The sequence below is a fragment of the Hyla sarda genome, chromosome 3, assembly GCF_029499605.1.
Source record: "Hyla sarda isolate aHylSar1 chromosome 3, aHylSar1.hap1, whole genome shotgun sequence".
Classification (NCBI taxonomy): Eukaryota; Metazoa; Chordata; class Amphibia; order Anura; family Hylidae; genus Hyla; species Hyla sarda.
The window spans coordinates 378,703,693-378,721,227 of record NC_079191.1 but is presented as its reverse complement, the minus strand read 5'-3'; the positions used below and the strand labels follow the sequence as shown (position 1 = coordinate 378,721,227).

The following is a 17,535-nucleotide window of genomic DNA, read 5'->3' as shown; positions in this document are numbered from 1 at the left end:
CGTTAGCAGGAGGGGCTATAATGTTTTTATAAAACGGCATCCTAGTGACACAAAAGTAATACTTTAATTGGGTGGGAATTTCTCTAGTCAGCGGTGGCGACACTGTCTGGGCGAGCTAGACTTTCCCACTGTGACACTGATCACAAGGCATATGGGCAATATTGACCTATTTTGTAGTCACACAGTGGATGACCGGACTTTTTAACATTTTTTTACTATGGTACCAAAAGCACAATTTATAATTAAGTGGTTGTAATAAAAGTTAAGTTTTAATAATTTAGTTAAGTAGTCTCTAGTTTAGGGCAGTCCTTGGGGACTTGTCCCTAAAATTGTAATTTTCAATCTTTATTGTAGGAACAGATATTTCTAAAGATTCGTGCCAGGGAGACTCGGCTAAGCAATTTTTTATCATATATTCATGGGATTGGCAGAACACCAAAGCTAGTATCCTAAAACTGTAATGTTACATATTAGGGTTTTCTCTAAATGGTAAATTAGAACCATAATAATAATTTTATTCATCTTTATAATACATAAAAGGGCAGGTGGTAAACCACATACAATTAAACGCCCTAATCCCATCTGCAGAGCACTTAGTGATACAGATTTGTAATAATGCAGCCTTGTTCCCTGTCATTGTATAGTCATGTCTCTGACTTGTGTGGTTTCTCTGGAAATCCTGAGCAACCACATATTCTTCATCTGTGGCCAAAAGCTGTGCAGAGCTATAGTAACATTGAGCAAGTGACTGGGTTATTTATTTATTTTTTTACAATACCCTCTATCCACGATTAATTATTTTTTCAGAATTATTTATTATTTTTCTAAAGAAGGATTTACAATTTTTATTAATACATTAGGGATTCATTTAGTATTTTCAAGTATCAACTTTTTATGTTGGCTGTTTACCCAATAGCTGGGCAACTTTTGGCCATTAATTTGCAATAGACAATACAGGGATTGTCACTGTACCAGAAGAGGACTATTGCAGGACTGAAGATCCAGGAAAATCCTGATCATGGGAGGAAGAAACAGACAAGCTTAAAAAAAACTCCTCCTGCTGTCATCAATATTGTAAGACGAAGATCGAACATCTGTATACAATCTTTGGTACTACAATATCGCAAAAATTGGGAAACGCTGCTAAGAAAAAACCCACCTGTTACTTCCTCTGATGACCCAGTTTTTTTTTTTCAACTGTAATCTTTATTAAACAATTTTTCAGTTACAAATCCAAACAAAGAAACACGCAAATAACATCATGAAGGGGTAAACCCAACAGTCTGCAATAGAATTCCCAGAAGCAAGGCTAACAGTAAAACAACTATGGTGTGTCATAAAGGGTATGTAAACACCAACAGATACACCCAATACCGGAGCACCAATACAATGTATCATTTTGTTAGCCATATAAGCCCAGAAAAGGCATACCTCAACACCTCATCTCAGTAGGCACTAATGCCCAGAGGGCAACAAACACTAAAAGGGAAGGGGGAGGAGGGCAGGGATAAAGGGTACATAAAGGGACCACGAAAACAAACACAGGACAAAGCACAAAACCAAGGGGAGAAGGGGAAGAAAATCAGAATGAAGAAAAGGTAAAGCTAGATAAATCAAGGGGGCTGTTGATCAGTAAAGCGCTCCCGAGGTTCCCAAACCGAGAGAAAAGCGGGGATAGAATTATTCAAGGAGGCTGTGAGGGATTCTAGGTTGACCCAGATTTTAATGAATCTTAAGTCCTGCTTGACATACCGCCACAGGCCTTTGGGAACAGGTGGGCGTTGGCAGCCCCTGGCAATATACATACGTGTATTTATTTATACAAATTGCAAGATGGTGGTGGTGTGCCCAGAGTGCACAACACCACATTGCACTCTGTATTGAAGAAGGAACGGCACTTAGAGCGCCTATCTGTGTTTGGTCCCAGGAATCACCAGCACCCCGTCTGTCATACTGCAGATCAGCGAATTGCTGTCTGTGGTGATGTCTGATACATCTGCTGTAGCTCAGGAAGACAATTGCTCCAGGGAACTGGAGAAAGACACATACCCCACCCGATAACCCGGGTTTTTAAATAAATATATATATATATATATATATATATATATATATATATATCAGCTGGCTCCAGACAGTTAAGCAGATTTGTAAGTTACTTCTATTAATTTTTTTTTTATCCTTTCAGTACTCATGAGCTGCAGAAGTTGAGTTGTTCTTTTCTGTTTAAGTGCTCTCTGATGACACCTGTCTCGGGAACTGTCCAGAGTAGAAGCAAATCCCCATAGCAAACCTATTCTTCTCTGTGCAGTTCCCGAGACAGACAGAGGTGTCAGCAGAGAGCACTGTTGTCAGGCAGAAAAGAACAACTCGACTTTAGCAGCTGATAATTATTGGAAGGATTAGGATTTTTTAATAGAAGTAATTTACTAATCTGTTTAACTTTCTGGAGCCAGTTGAGATATATATATATATATATATATATATATATATATATATAAAGTTTTACCCCTCTAAGCAGTTTAGTGTGCCTATGTAGTCTTGAGTGTTCTCTACAAAAAATAATCAGGTTTGCTCTTTCATTAAGATTACTGCTACTATTAACTAAGTTGTAAAGTCTGGATCACCCCTTCTAACAGCAGTTTGCCTTTGTTTACATTACATTCTATGAAAGCTGTAAGCCTGTGTTGTTTCATTATATAGCACCATCATATTCTATATTGCTGTACATTATTGACATTGGTCCCTGTTCCCATTGTCACTCACAGAATACATTTTAAATGAACCTAGACACCTGAGTACCTAGAAGAAACTCGCGAAAAAACACCGGAAGGCCATATCTTTCCAGTTCCGTGACTTGTTGCCATTAGTCAGATTTGAACCCAGGAACCCAGTGCTAACCATCATGCTGAACAATCCTATATAACAGCAGCCTGCCTGTGCATTCTGTACCTCCCCATAACAGCATTCATACTATTTAATTTGTAATTAATACGGTCAAAAACTTATTGCAAAACCACAGTAATTTGTGGTAAAATGCATGCATGTGGTTTGGCCATACAGCACATTGCCATTCAGCATGTGAAGTACCTGTACACTCCTTTAGTGACAGAGTTTTTATTTTCTTCTGAAGGAGAGATAATTTGTGTACCTTTTTTCAGGTAGCATCCCTTATGGTAACTTGTGGTTTCCTAAAGGAGAAATAAAATCTCTTGAGAGCTACATAGAAGGCTTCTCACTCGACTAGCTAGTACCTTGTTCTGTACTGATAAGTGGTAAAAACCCCAAAACAGCTGTCAAAAGACTGTGCCTTGGCTAAAATTAGAATTTAGCAAATATTTCTAAAATTTGCTCTCCGCTGGTTCGCTGAAAATTGTCTAAAAGTTCGGTTTTAAAGGCATAAGTTTAAGGTGAAGCAAGAAATCTGCAATAACACTAAAACTTGTGTATAACACTGCTGCCAAAAAATCCTAAAGCCATATTTAACACTGCTAAGTCACCTATAAGTGTATCCAATTACTTTTGAACTGGTTTTAAAGCTTAGTTAATGTAAAAGTTACGGTGACCTGTGGTAAGTCATGGTAAATATTAGCTTGTTTTAAAACACACTGCATGAATGGATATTGTGTGAAAAAAAGAAATAGATATACAACAATTATTCCACGGTGTTAAAACGCACATCAAGGTACCTTTTTTGGGGGTAGCAACAGGTTTTGTACCTGACAAGTAAAGAAGCAACTCACAAACAATTTTTATATATATTTATATGGATGAGGGCGCTCAGAGGTTAACAGCCGTTTTCGCGCACAGCCGTGTGCTTCTTCCGGCCTCAGGCCGGAAGAAGCACACGGCTGTGTGCGAAAACGGCTGTTGGCCTTTGAGCGCCCTCATCCATATGTCTCCCAGCACAACGGATAATCCGGAATACAGACCATCACAAGACCGGTGAGTGCAAGTGCATCTTCTTCTGATATCATATATATATATATATATATATATATATATATATATATATGTGTATATATATCTTTTTTTCATTTTTTTTTTCTTTTTATAAAACAACTATGGGGGAGATTTATCAAAACCCCTGCAGAGGAAAAGTTGACCAGTTGCCCATAGCAACCAATCAGATAACTTCTTTCATTTTTTCTTTTTTAAAAGGCCTCTGAAAGAGGAAAAAAAAACTGGTTGCTATAGGCAACTGGTCAACTCTCCCTTTGCCCAGGTTTTGATAAATCTCCCCCTATAAGTTTGTCCCATAATGTGTCACGCTTCAATAAGCAACAAAAAGACATTTCATTTTTTTTTTATTTGAAGGAGGCGGAACGCTAGATGACAGTGATGACAGCATGGAGACTGTTCTGCCTGTGGATGAGGCCTGGTTGTTAGACAAATGATAGGATTTGGGAGTAGTAGCAGCAGCAAGGTTTTGTTCAACTTGTAGATGATTTCTTACCAACTGTACTTGTGCCACAGAATCTGGCCCAGTTGAATCGCCAACAAATTTACGATGGCCCAGATTTATTAAACTGTGAGATAAAAAATAGAGTGATTTTCCCACAGCAACCAATCACAGTTCAGCTTTCACTTTACCACAGCTCATTAGCTGATCTGTGATTGGTTGTTATGGGGAAATCACTCAATTATTTTTCTCTCACACAGTTTGATAAATCTGGGCCAATGTTTCTAAATCATTCTGACATTCAGAAAAAAGTCAATTGTTAGATTTAGCTTGAATGCTTTTCAAAATGTATATATAAAAGATGTAAGTTGTCCTGTACACATGCTGATAACAGGACTGGATGACTGATGTGACACTTGATACCAACAGGTCCCGACAGGTCCCAGTCACTTTGAATGGAGTGTGTCAAGGTTCTGTTAAGCTGGGTTCACACCACGTTTTGTTAAATACGGTTCCCGTATACGGCTGGGAGGAGGGGGCGGGGCTTAATCGCGGCGCCCGCACTCAGCCGTATTCGGGAACCGTATTTAATGTATGTCTATGAGCCGACCGGAGTGAACCGCAGCTTCCGGTCCTCTTAGTTTTCGGCCGTATGCGGTTTCCCGGCCGTAGGCAAAAACGCGGTCGACCACGTTTTTGCCTGCGGTCGGGAAACCGCATACGGACGAAAACGAAGCCGACCGAAGGCTGTGGTTCACTCAGGTCGGCTCATAGACATGCATTAAATACGGTTCCCGAATACGGCCGAGTGCGGGCGCCGCGATTAAGCCCCGCCCCCCTCCTCCCAGCCGTATACGGGAACCGTATTTAACAAAACGTGGTGTGAACCCAGCCTTAAATGTCCACTGCTTTTCAGGATTTTAGCGGAGAAAAAAAACATGACGTGCAAGGTTTTGCTCTCCCCTTTATGATGGAATCAGCAAATGGAGCTCTGAATAGGCTATCCTTATATAGTCGTTTGCTAAAACTTTAGCAAGATAGGGGGTAGGGCTGGGCGGTATGACCAAATGTGTGGATCACGGTATTTTTTAAACTTTTGGCGGTTCCACGGTATATAACGGTATTTCCTAGATCCCCCCCCCCCATATTAATTATCAGCCCACATCTCCATCGGGGTACTACTCACATATGTCACCTGCATGCGCTGCCCTCCTCGTCCTGTTTGTTGCGGCCGCCGGCGCTAGCACTCTATACTGTGCGTTATCCCTATGCCCGGGCTGCAAAAGGTAAACAAAATAAACTTTAACGCAACTAAGTTGGCCTTACGGGGACGGGAACGTCGGAGAGCTGTCAGCCTATCACCGGCCGCAGCAATGTTCCGCCTCGGCCGGTGATAGGCTGAGCCCACTGTCATGTAAGAAGCCGGCTCCTTACATGACAGTGCGCTCAACCTATCACCGGCCGAGCGGAACATCGCTGCGGCCGGTGATTGGCTGATGGCTGTCCAACGTTCCCGTCCCCAGGAAAAAAGTGAGGCCGGTACCGGACCAACTGGAGGTGAGTTAAAGTTTTTTTTTGTTTATTTTTTGCAGCCTGGGCATAGGGATAACGCACATTATAGAGCAGTGGTCTCCAACCTGCCGACCTCCAGATGTTACAAAATTACAACTCCCAGCATGCCCGGACAGCCGTTGCTGTCCGGGCATGCTGGGAGTTGTAGTTTTGCAACATTTGGAGGTCCGCAGGTTGGAGACCACTGGTATAGAGTGTCAGCACCGGCTTCACCAACAAACAGGACGAGGAGGGCAGCGCATGCGGGTGACATGTGAGTAGTACCCGGATGGGGACAGCGCTGGGCTGATAATTAATTGGGGGCAGAACAGCGCTCGCAGGTCACATAGGATTAGTTCCCCGATGTGGGGACAGCGCAGCGCTGGGCTGATTCATTCATTCCCGAGGGGGAGGGGCCAAACCGGTATTGCTGTACGGGTTAAAATTCATATCGTGCAGCACAAAAATTTTGGTATGAACCGGTATACCGCCCAGCCCTAATAGGGGGCATCGATTTGTACCGCCATCTGTAATGGAATGCGAGCTGTCACTTCACAATGTCCTTACGTAGACCACTGTTACTCAGTAGAAATGATAGTTATTGGAAGTTCCATGTACATGTAAACTACAAGCCGATAAGGCAGGAGTCTTATATCCGTTGTCTTTCATGTGTCGGCTCATGATGCAGAGCAAGGTGCTTCAGGCATTTCCTTGGTAGGTGTAATCCCAGTGCTTATGAAGTTCACAGTCTTCACAGTTGCTTCTTTTGACATCTGGTCTACATTGTTATCATATTCTCCAGCCGGGAATCTTCATTCTGATGACAGAAACAGCTGCTGCTCTCAGTCCTTCTTCTGAAGAGATGTTTTTGACCTTTCCTGAAATGAGTTAATCTCCCTCTTCTAGTTCTGTCTCCCATGTCTCTGCAGCAAGAAGCTGTTTCTAGTGTGAATCTTCAAATGCATATCTTTATCAGAAACATTCCTACGTATTGTAAAACACTAATAACTTGCTACGTTGTTCTACTAAGGCAGCTTTTTTATAGTTTATGATGTTTTAGTTTTTTTTTTTTAGTAATGTTTTGCTAATAACGACAAAAAAAAAAAAGTTAAACTTTATAGTTTGTCTCTCGACACCTTTTTTTCTCGGTATTGCCGCCATTAGAAGTGTTGGCATTTTGCTGGAATATGCAATCACCTTCTGATTGGTGAAGGTCCAACTTCGAGGAATAAAGAATTCACAGTGCAGGTTAAGCCACGCCACTTCATTACAACTTTTCCCTGGACAGCAGTTCTCCCATCCACCCGTTGTGCAAAGAACTTTAACACAGCGCCTTTCATCTGACTGAAACTCATGGGCACGAAGGGCCAGGATCATGCTTCCCCTCCTGGCTACCTTATATTTGTGTGCAGTATTCAGCAGTAGTGCCGTCTCCAGGGCTAATATACTGATATATAGTGAGTCCTGACAAGCACAGGTAGTGCCTAAATAACAATTGCTGAGCTCTAATAAGGGCTCCCACATAGCACCTGCTCAGTCACATTGCCATGTACATTCATGGCCGTAAATGTTGGCACCCCTGATATTTTTCCAGAAAATTAGGTATTTCTCACAGAAAAGGATTGCAGTAACACGTTTTGCTATACACATGTTTATTCCCTTTGTGTGTATTAGAATTAAACCAAAAAAAAGGGAGGAAAAAAAGCAAATTGGACATAATGTCACACCAAACTCCAAAAATGCTCTGGACAAAATAATTGGCACCCTTTCAGAATTGTGGAAAAATAAGATTTTCAAGCATGTGATGCTCCTTTAAACTCACCTGGGGCAAGTAACAGGTGTGGGCAATATAAAAATCACACCTTAAAGCAGATAAAAAGGAGAGAAGTTCACTTAGTCTTTGCATTGTGTGTCTGTGTGGGCCACAGTAAGCATGGACAACAGAAAGAGAAGAGAACTGTCTGAGGACTTGAGAACCAAAATTTCAACAATCTCAAAGTTACAAGTCCATCTGCAGAGATCTAGATTTGCCTTTGTCCACAGTGCACAACATTATCAAGAAGTTTGTAACCCCAGGCACTGTAGCTAATGTCTCTGGGCCTTGACGGAAGAGAAAAAATGATGAAAGCTGTCGATGCAGGATAGTCTGGATGTTGGATAAGCAGCCCCAAACAAGTTCCAAAGATATTCAAGCTGTCCTGCAGGCTCAGGGAGCATCAGTGTCAGCGCAAACTATCTGCCGACATTTAAATGAAATGAAACGCTATGGCAGATGACCCAGGAGGACCCCACTGCTGACGCAGAGACATAAAAAAGCAAGACTGCATTTTGCCAAAATGAACTTGAGTAAGACAAAATCCTTCTGGAAAAAAAATCTTGTGGACAGATGAGACCAAGATAGAGCTTTTTGGTAAAGCACATCATTCTACTGTATACCAAAAATGGAATGAGACCTACAAAGAAAAGAACACAGTACCTACAGTGAAATATGGTGGAGGTTCAATTATGTTTTGGGGTTGTTTTGCTGGCACTAGGTGCCTTGAATGTGTGCAAGGCATCATGAAATCTGAGGATTACCAACGGATTTTGGGTCGCACTGTACAGCCAGTGTCAGAAAGCTGGGTTTGCGTCCGAGATCTTGGGTCTTCCAGCAGGACAATGACCCCAAACATACGTCAAAATGCACCCAGAAATGGATGGCAACAAAGCGCTGGGGAGTTTTGAAGTGGCCAGCAATGAGTCCAGATCTATATCCCATTGAACACCTGTAGAGAGATCCTAAAATTGCTGTTGGGAAAAGGGGTTCTTCCAATAAGAGAGACCTGGAGCAGTTTGCAAAGGAAGAGTGGTCCAACATTCCGGCTGAGAGGTGTTAGAAGCTTATTGATGGTTATAGGAAGTGACTGATTTCAGTTATTTTTTCCAAAGAGTGTGTAACCAAATATTAAGTTAAGGGTAGGGATCGACCGATATCGTTTTTTTAGGGCCGATACCGATAATCGGTGGAGGTTAGGGCCGATAGCCGATAACTTATACCGATATTCCGGTATAAGTTATCAGCTATTTATCCCCCCCACACCGCTGCAGAGCATTGATTTAAAGCGGGCGCTTTAAATCAATGCACTGTGGTGGCTTTTGCGGTGCCATAGGCCGCCGCCACCACCCTCTTCTCTCCCCCTACCTGTCATGGTGGTCTGGGCCATCCATCCTCCTTTCCTGTAGTGTCCGGCGGTCTCCGGGTGGAGGGTGAACCGGTCCGGGCTGTCCTTCTTCTCCGGGGGTCCTCTTCTCCACTCCGGGCAGGCTCCGGCCTAGTACGCTGCATAGACGCCGCTGCGCAGTGACACCCGTGCCCAGCGACGCACCTGACGTCGCGGCGTCTATGCAGCGTACTAGCGGAGCCTGCCCGGAGTGGAGAAGATGACTGCCGGAGAAGTACAGCCCGGACCGGTTCACCCGGAACGCCCCCGGACACTACAGGAACGATGGATTGCCCGGACCACCCCCATTACGGGTAAGTTTAATTTTTTTTTATTGACTCGGAGGGTGGGGGAGGGGCCCGACCGGTATAGCGGTATGGGCAAAAATCCATACCGGTATACCGCCCAGCACTACAGGGGGCGGTTGTGGTGCGGGGCGGCGGATCGGGGGGCGGTGGCGGTGCGGGGGGCGGGGCATTATAGGCTTATCGGCAAGGTAATTGCCGATACCGATAATGCCCAAAATCGTGATTATCGGCCGATAATATCGGCCATACCGATAATCGGTCGATCCCTAGTTAAGGATGTCAATAATTTTGTTCAGCCCATTTTTGGGGTTTGGTGTGACATTATGTTCAATTTGCTTTTCTTCCTCCCTTTTTTGGTTTAGTTCCAATACACAAAAAGGGAATAAACATGTGTATAGCAACACGTGTTACTGCAATCCTTTTCTGTGAGAAATACTTCATTCTCTTGAAAAACTTCAGGGGTGCCAACATTTACGGCCATGACGGAATGTATGTAAATGCAAAGATAACAGTGTGCACGATAGAACACCCCGTATGCTGGCTGTCATAAAAAAGAGAAAACTAAGCTGCATGTGTTACCTGTGTCGAGATATTTCTATATTGTATTAACACAAGCCATGCCTATTTCTTGTGGTTTAAAAGTTTGGAATTATATTGTGATGGACTTTACAGACATTTATACTTCTTACAACTGTCATGAGAAACAGGTTTGCAACCGTAAACCAAGTCCCTTTATAAAACATTGGTCATATTTAGGGTTGTGGCCCCTTATAGGTTGCAGCGTAACCCCATTCACTTACATTAGCTGCTATGCAGCATTATTCCCTATAGCGTGACATGGCAATCGTTTGCTTCGCAACTTATGTTGCGGCTAAATTCACCATGTAGCCCTAGCCTAACTCAGCTAGCCTAGTCCAACTTTAACCCCTTAAGGACGCAGGACGTAAATGTACGTCCTGGTGCGGTGGTACTTAACGCACCAGGACGTACATTTACGTCCTGTGCATAACCGCGGGCATCGGAGCGATGCCCGTGTCATGCGCGGCTAATCCCGGCTGCTGATCGCAGCCAGGGACCCGCCGGCAATGGCCGACGCCCGCGATCTCGCGGGCGTCCGCCATTAACCACTCAGGTGCCGGGATCAATACAGTGCGCAATTTGAATGAATGATCGGATCGCCCGCAGCGCTGCTGCGGGGATCCGATCATTCATAACGCCGCACGGAGGTCCCCTCACCTTCCTCCTTCCGGCTCCCGGCGTCTCCTGCTCTGGTCTGAGATCAAGCAGACCAGAGCAGAAGATCGCCGATAACACTGATCTGTTCTATGTTCTATACATAGAACAGATCAGTATTAGCAATCATGGTATTGCTATGAATAGTCTCCTATAGGGACTATTCAAGTGTAAAAAAAAATATAAAAAAAATGTAAAAGTAAAAGTAAAAAAAAGTGAAAAATCCCCTCCCCCAATAAAAAAGTAAAACGTCAGTTTTTTCCTATTTTACCCCCAAAAAGCGCTCAAATTTTTTTTTATAGACATATTTGGTATCGCCGCGTGCGTAAATGTCCGATCTATTAAAATAAAATGTTAATGATCCCGTACAGTGAACGGCGTGAACGAAAAAAAAAAAAGTCCAAAATTCCTACTTTTTTTAATACATTTTATTAAAAAAAAAAATTATAAAAAATGTATTAAGTTTTTTACATGCAAATGTGGTATAAAAAAAAAGTACAGATCATGGCGAAAAAATTAGCCCCCATACCGCCGCTTATATGGAAAAATAAAAAAGTTAGAGGTCATCAAAATAAAGGGATTATAAACGTACTAATTTGGTTTAAAAGTTTGTGATTTTTTTTAAGCGCAACAATAATAGAAAAGTATGTAATAATGGGTATCATTTTAATCGTATTGACCCTTTTTACCATAAATTGTACGGCGTGAAAACGAAACCTTCCAAAATTAGCAAAATTGCGTTTTTCTTTTTAATTTCCCCACAAAAATAGTGTTTTTTGGTTGCGCCATACATTTTATGATATAATGAGTTATGTCATTACAAAGGACAACTGGTCGCGCAAAAAACAAGCCCTCATACTAGTCTGTGGATGAAAATATAAAAGAGTTATGATTTTTAGAAGGCGAGGAGGAAAAAATGAAAACGTAAAAATTAAATTGTGAGTCCTTAAGGCCAAAATGGGCTGAGTCCTTAAGGGGTTAAACTTGAGAATTCAGCTTTGTCTGGAGCTGAATGTAGTCTACCACTTACTCCGGAATGGTCACCTGGGCTCCATACTTAAGATGTTTGGTTCTCTTATTGAGAGGTAGAGGCAGCAAAAACACCCCTGTCTTTGCAGAGATACTATTTATTCAGAGAATAATTTGCACAGGTGACTATTAAAGGGGTTATCCAGGAATCGTAAAATAGAGGTAATTTATTTCAAAGACTGCTCCCTGTCTGTCTCCAGGTTGGGTGTGGTTCTGCAGCTCAGTTCAATTGAAGTGAATGGAGCCAAGTTGTAATACCACACACAACCTGGAAACTGACAGGGATCGTCCTTTGAAAGAAAAAAGGTCTGTCTTTTGATTCCTGGATAACCCCTTTAAAGGGGAACTCCTGTGGGAAAAAAAAAGTTTTCAGATCAACTGGTGCCATAATGTTAAACAGATTTGGAAATTACTTCTATTAAAAAAAAATCTTAACCCTTCTAGTACTTATCAGATATACTTCAGAGAAATTTGTGAAGTTCTTTTCTGTCTGACCACAGTGCTCTCTGCTGACACCTCTGACCGTGTCAGGAAATGTCCAGAGCAGGAGAGGTTTTCTATGGGGATATGCTTCTAATCTGGACAGTTCCTGACTTGGACAGAGTTGTCAGCAGAAAGCACTGTTGTCAGACTGGAAAGAACTTCACAATTTTTTCTGTAGTATACAGCAGCTGATAAGTACTTTGATGGCTTCAGATTTTGAAATAGAAGTAATTTACAAATCTGTTTAACTTCCTGGCACCAGTTGATTTGAAAACATTTGTTTCCATTGTAGTTCCCCTTTAACCACTTCAGGACGCAGGGCGTATAGGTACGCCTGCATCCTGGGTCCTTAAGGACGCAGGGCTTATAGGTACGCCTGTGGGAATTCTGGTCCCCGCCACTAGCTGGTGTATGGGACCGTACCTGCAATTATTCAGCAGGCATCCCGCACATCGCCGAGGGGAGTCCTGAGAGTGGGATTCCATGGGGGAGTCCATGTGTGGGATGTGGGTGATTTTTGGCGATTCCGGTAAATACAAATCGACACGGCGATTCCGGGTCATACGTGTGACCCCATGACTTGGATAAGGATGATGATCAGTGGTGTAATATACACCACCAATCATCATCCGTACTGTACTCGGAGGTGGCAGTGTTGCCATCTCATGTTACAGCTGTGATTGGATGCTGTAGTGGCCGCACCAATCACGGCAGTATGAAGAGGGGGAGGTGGGTGAAGGAGCATGTTGCTCTGTTCTGCTCACAATTTTGTGTGATCTGGTCAGTAGGACAGATCCCCGTGCTGTCATCTCCCCCCTTAGTGTAAAAAAAAAAGTGCCTCCTTGCCCCCTTTCTGTGGCCTCTTGGCACAGAAAGCAATCAGGGACAGTTTAGATTAGGTAGGGACAGGTTAGGAGTAAAAAAAAATATATATATATGTATATTTTTTTAAACTGCACCATACTGTAGGTGTCCGCAGGTCCGTAGCACCTTTTGCTGCTTAACCCCAGCCCTACTGGGTTGCTGCGGTCTGCCGCCATTGTTTTTGTTTTTTTGCACAGACTTTTTTTGTTTTTTCTGCTAAACGTGTGGCTCCCTAAGCTATAAAAGACGTGGGGCTCTCTAAGCTATTAAAGAGCAGTCCGCCACCATTAGCAAAAGCCCACCCGCAGCTGATCAGTCCCGTAGTACTGATCAGCGTTTTTTTTGTGGTGCAGGTGCTTTTTTAGGTTATAACGGCTTTTTTATTTTTGCACCTATAGGCGGTCTGTGCTACCAGGAGCAGGCCTGTGCTGTGTGGATGGACCGTACCTCTGTGTGCGGCCTGCCCCACCGCTGTCACTGATTTATCACTGATCAGCGTTTTTTTTTGCATTTTTTCAAGGTTAAACGGGTGCATTTTTTCGAGGTTAAACGTTTTATTATTTTATTTTTCTGGTATTTTGTGTGGGGTCTGTGTATGTGCTATGGTTCTAGTGATGAGCCACCAAAACCGCAAACCTCCTCTGCTCCTGACCTTGTGCCCCATGCTAGTATGAGTCCCCCTGGTGCTCATACTAGTCAAGCCCCCCTGCCAAGTTCACTGGTGCCCCGTACCGGAGAACTTGTCTGGACTCAGCCAGTGGACCATGAGCCTGTGATTCCTGAGTTTGCTCTTTCCCTCTTGAGCCATGTTGTGAGCCCGCAGAGCACTTGATGTCAACATATGAGGTATTTCCATACTCGAGGGAGATTGGGCTACAAATTTTGGGGGGCTTTTCACCAAATACCACTTTTAAAAATGAAAAAAATGGGGCTACAAGAACATGTTTGTGTAAAAAATACAGATTTAGATTTTTCTCCTCCACTTTGCTGCTATTCATGTGAAACACCTAAAGGGTTAACAAACTTTCTGAATTTGATTTTGAATACTTTGAGGGGTGTCGTTTCTATAAGTGGGTCATTTATGGGGTATTTCTCACAGCAAGGCCCCTCAAATTCTTTAAAGCCCTCTAATGTCATCTAAAAGGAAAAACATGTCAACTTTATGATGCAAACATAAAGTAGACATAAAGGAGGTTGATCTATCAAAGGATTACATTTTTCCTGTTTAAAATTGTCACACATAAAGTCGCAGTCTAAATACGTGTGACTTTTTCGCAACTTTTTCTTCAGAGGATTTTTAGTTCATGATGCATTCTAGTCTATTTTAGATGGAAAATACATTGGTGCTAAATTTATCAATTGGGACTTTTTGGCCAAAATTAGCATCGGGCAAAAATACGCTGAAATGCCAGACCATGCTGGAGCAGGTTTAAATACAGTCTAAATCGTAGATCCCGAAGTCCGTGCGCAGAATTTATCAAGAGCCGTGCGATTTTTGATAAATTAGGCACACAATAGGCCAGCCTAACGCTCTGTAGTTTGGTCTATATCGATTCAGGAAATAGACAACTTTGATAAATCCCCCTCATTGTATATGTGAATCAATATATCATTTATTTGGAATATCTATTTTCCTTACATGCAGAGAGTTCCAAAGTTAGAAAAATGCTAAATTTTCATGAAATTTCGTAATTTCTTACCAAGAAAGGATGCAAGTAACGATGAAAATTTACCACTATGTTTAAGTAGAATGTCACTAAAAACTATCTCGGAATCAGAATGAAAGGTCAAAGCATCCCAGAGTTATTAATATGTAAAGTGACAGTGGTCAGATTTACAAAAAAGGGCACCGTCCTTAAGGTGAAAATGAGCTGCATCCATAAGGGCTTAAGGGAAGGTTTAAGCAGCTCTCCCATATTAAAGGAGATGTACGATGCAGACTTTTTCTATTCCATCCTGCCCGGGCTGCAAAAAAAGACAAAACCAACTTTCACTTAAGTTCCTACGTTCCCCCTGTAGCTCCGCAACAGCTGATCGGTCGGCCGGGCTGTCTACTTATTACTTCCCTTAGCCCGGTACGTCACACAGCGCTTCAGCCTATCACCGGCCGCAGCGATGTCCCGCCTCGGCCGGTGATAGGCTGAAGCGCCGTGTGACGTACCGGGCTAAGGGAATTAGGAAGTAAACAACCCGGCTGACCGATCAGCTGTTGTGGAGCTCCGGGTGAATGTAGGAAGGTAAGTGAAAGTTTTTGTCTTTTTTTGCAGCCCGGGCAGGATGGAATAGAAAAAGTCTGCATCGTACATCTCCTTTAAGCCACTGCACAGCGTATAACTATGACTTGGTGAAGTTTTTAGCTTTGGTTGATTTTATCAGGGCTCCTTCCATATCTGTATTTCTACTGTTACTATTAAAGCCAGAAGGAAGTGAAATAAGGAACAGTAATCAAGGTGCTTCTCCTGTAAAATAATAATAAAAGCTGAGTTTATTCCATACATGACAATGCATTTCTATCCCCCATCAGGATCTTTTAAGGTGAATGAAGAAGATCCCAGGGTGGCATGGCATAGAAATTTGTTGTGATAAATTGAATAAACTCAGCTTTTAATATTATGGAAAAAGCGCCTTAATAACCGTTCTTTTTTTCACTTCCTTCTGGTTTCAATTATGACCGGCCCGCTATAGCAGAGACCAGACGAACAGAGAGGCTGACCCAATGACAAGTGAGTCTACATGCTAACCAAGGTGTGCAATCTTACCTGCACACACATACATACCCATCTTAAGAAGTACTACACTGGTGGTGCACCCCTATTTTTGTCTTCTATGTCACTATGTCGTATTACTTTACTTCATGGTTTGCTAATATAGATACATTCCATGGTATAGTTGTTTGATTTCTTAACATCTCATTTTATATTTTTCAGACCCACATTTCCAGGCTTCCTCCAGGCGCAGTGGCTGGCCAGTCTGTAGCCATTGAAGGAGGTGTGTGTAGGTTAGAGAGCCCACACAGCTAAACCTTACTCTTCCCTGGTCCACCAGCTGCTCCGTCCTCACAGATGACACCCTCATGGAGATACACTTTGTTTCAGAAGCTCTCGTCATAGCACAATATACACCATATAACCAGAACAGCATGCAGCTGTATATCCTGTAGTCTTCTTGTGCCACTGTGAAGGCTTCTTCTGATAATATTATGCTTACATCTAGTAGGCTGCTTCAACCTCTCTGTAGATCTTGGACTTTGTGTCAGTTTGATGTACCCCTTTTCCTAATTATTTCTTCTGTCTCCAAAGTATAGTGTATGTTTGTTTTTGACTTGTTCTTTGATATTTCACAATTTTCCTGATTCGATTTTCCTTGAATTTCCAAGTGATTATTTTTTTATTTTATTTTTTGTAATTCTGTATCCCATTAAATCCCTGGCTGTTGTATAGATAAGTGTACTAAGTGAAGATGGTATGGTGGCTCAGATGCATTTTTATTTCCTTACATAACCTAGGATTGGTCAGTGTAATTTATTCTTTGTATTTTTTTTGTTTTTTAACCACATCTGCATGTAATTTATTAATTATCTGCACAATATGTTATTTGTTATAGATTATTACTTACTATATTCTCTTAAAATTTAAAGTATTGTATGAGAAAAAAACAGATGTGTCCTTGTTAATGCAGCACAACCAGTGTCCAAAGCCTAAATTCAAGTGATTGAAACTGATCTGCAATAACAGTCATGGCCTATAGACAAGAGGGGCACTGTTTTAACAAGGAAGCAGCCATGTTTATTTTTTATTTCATACAGCCCCTTTAAGTGACAGTCTGAATTTATTTTATTTATGGGGTATAAGGAGACATATTTATGGTATGCACATATAATGTTATAGTAAAATTAAGGCAAAGGAAATATACACAATACTTAGACACATTTTAGAGCTTACTCTAAACATATGTCAATTATATCTAGGTCTACAGTATACTTTAGATGGGCTTCCAAACAAAGCGGAGATCTTGTATAACACTTATTTGCTAGTCCTGCTGGTCAATATTTCAACCTATGTCCACTGATGTTTCTTGCAAATGTACTGTAGTAAAACTACAAATTATATAAAAGTCTATGTACTGTAAACTGAATATTAACGCTCAGTTCACTAAGTATATTTTCTATGACTGCAAATAAAGTCATATATTACTTTATATATTCTTTGGCTTGCAGGATTTTTTCTCTTACGAAATTCGAGTCAAGTGCTGTCTATTCTTTTGACATGCCTGTTTTAGTATGAACCTTTTTTTTTATTTTTTTTTATTTTTATTTTTTATTTTTTTACATCTTTCCTTATTATTCCTCCTGGAAATGTGTGGGAATGGGTGTTACCATTCACATTGTCCAGTCAGTGCCAAGAGCATCAGTCTGTCAGGACACGGTAATGCCCAGATGCCATTTTTCATTAAGTAAATCCCAGAAAAA

At 41.9% G+C, this 17,535-nt stretch overlaps 1 protein-coding gene across 5 annotated transcripts in view; it reads left to right on the top strand.

Moving 5' to 3' along the window:
* Positions 1-17,272, top strand: part of TASP1 (taspase 1) — a 171,782-nt gene extending 154,510 nt beyond the window's left edge. For all 5 annotated transcript variants that reach the window (XM_056567886.1, XM_056567885.1, XM_056567890.1 and 2 more), the window contains one exon: positions 15,995-17,272. In XM_056567886.1, the coding sequence (XP_056423861.1) occupies positions 15,995-16,087 (93 nt within the window). In that variant the 3' untranslated portion in view covers positions 16,088-17,272. The remainder of the gene's footprint in view (positions 1-15,994) is intronic.
* Positions 17,273-17,535: the final 263 nt, after the last annotated feature.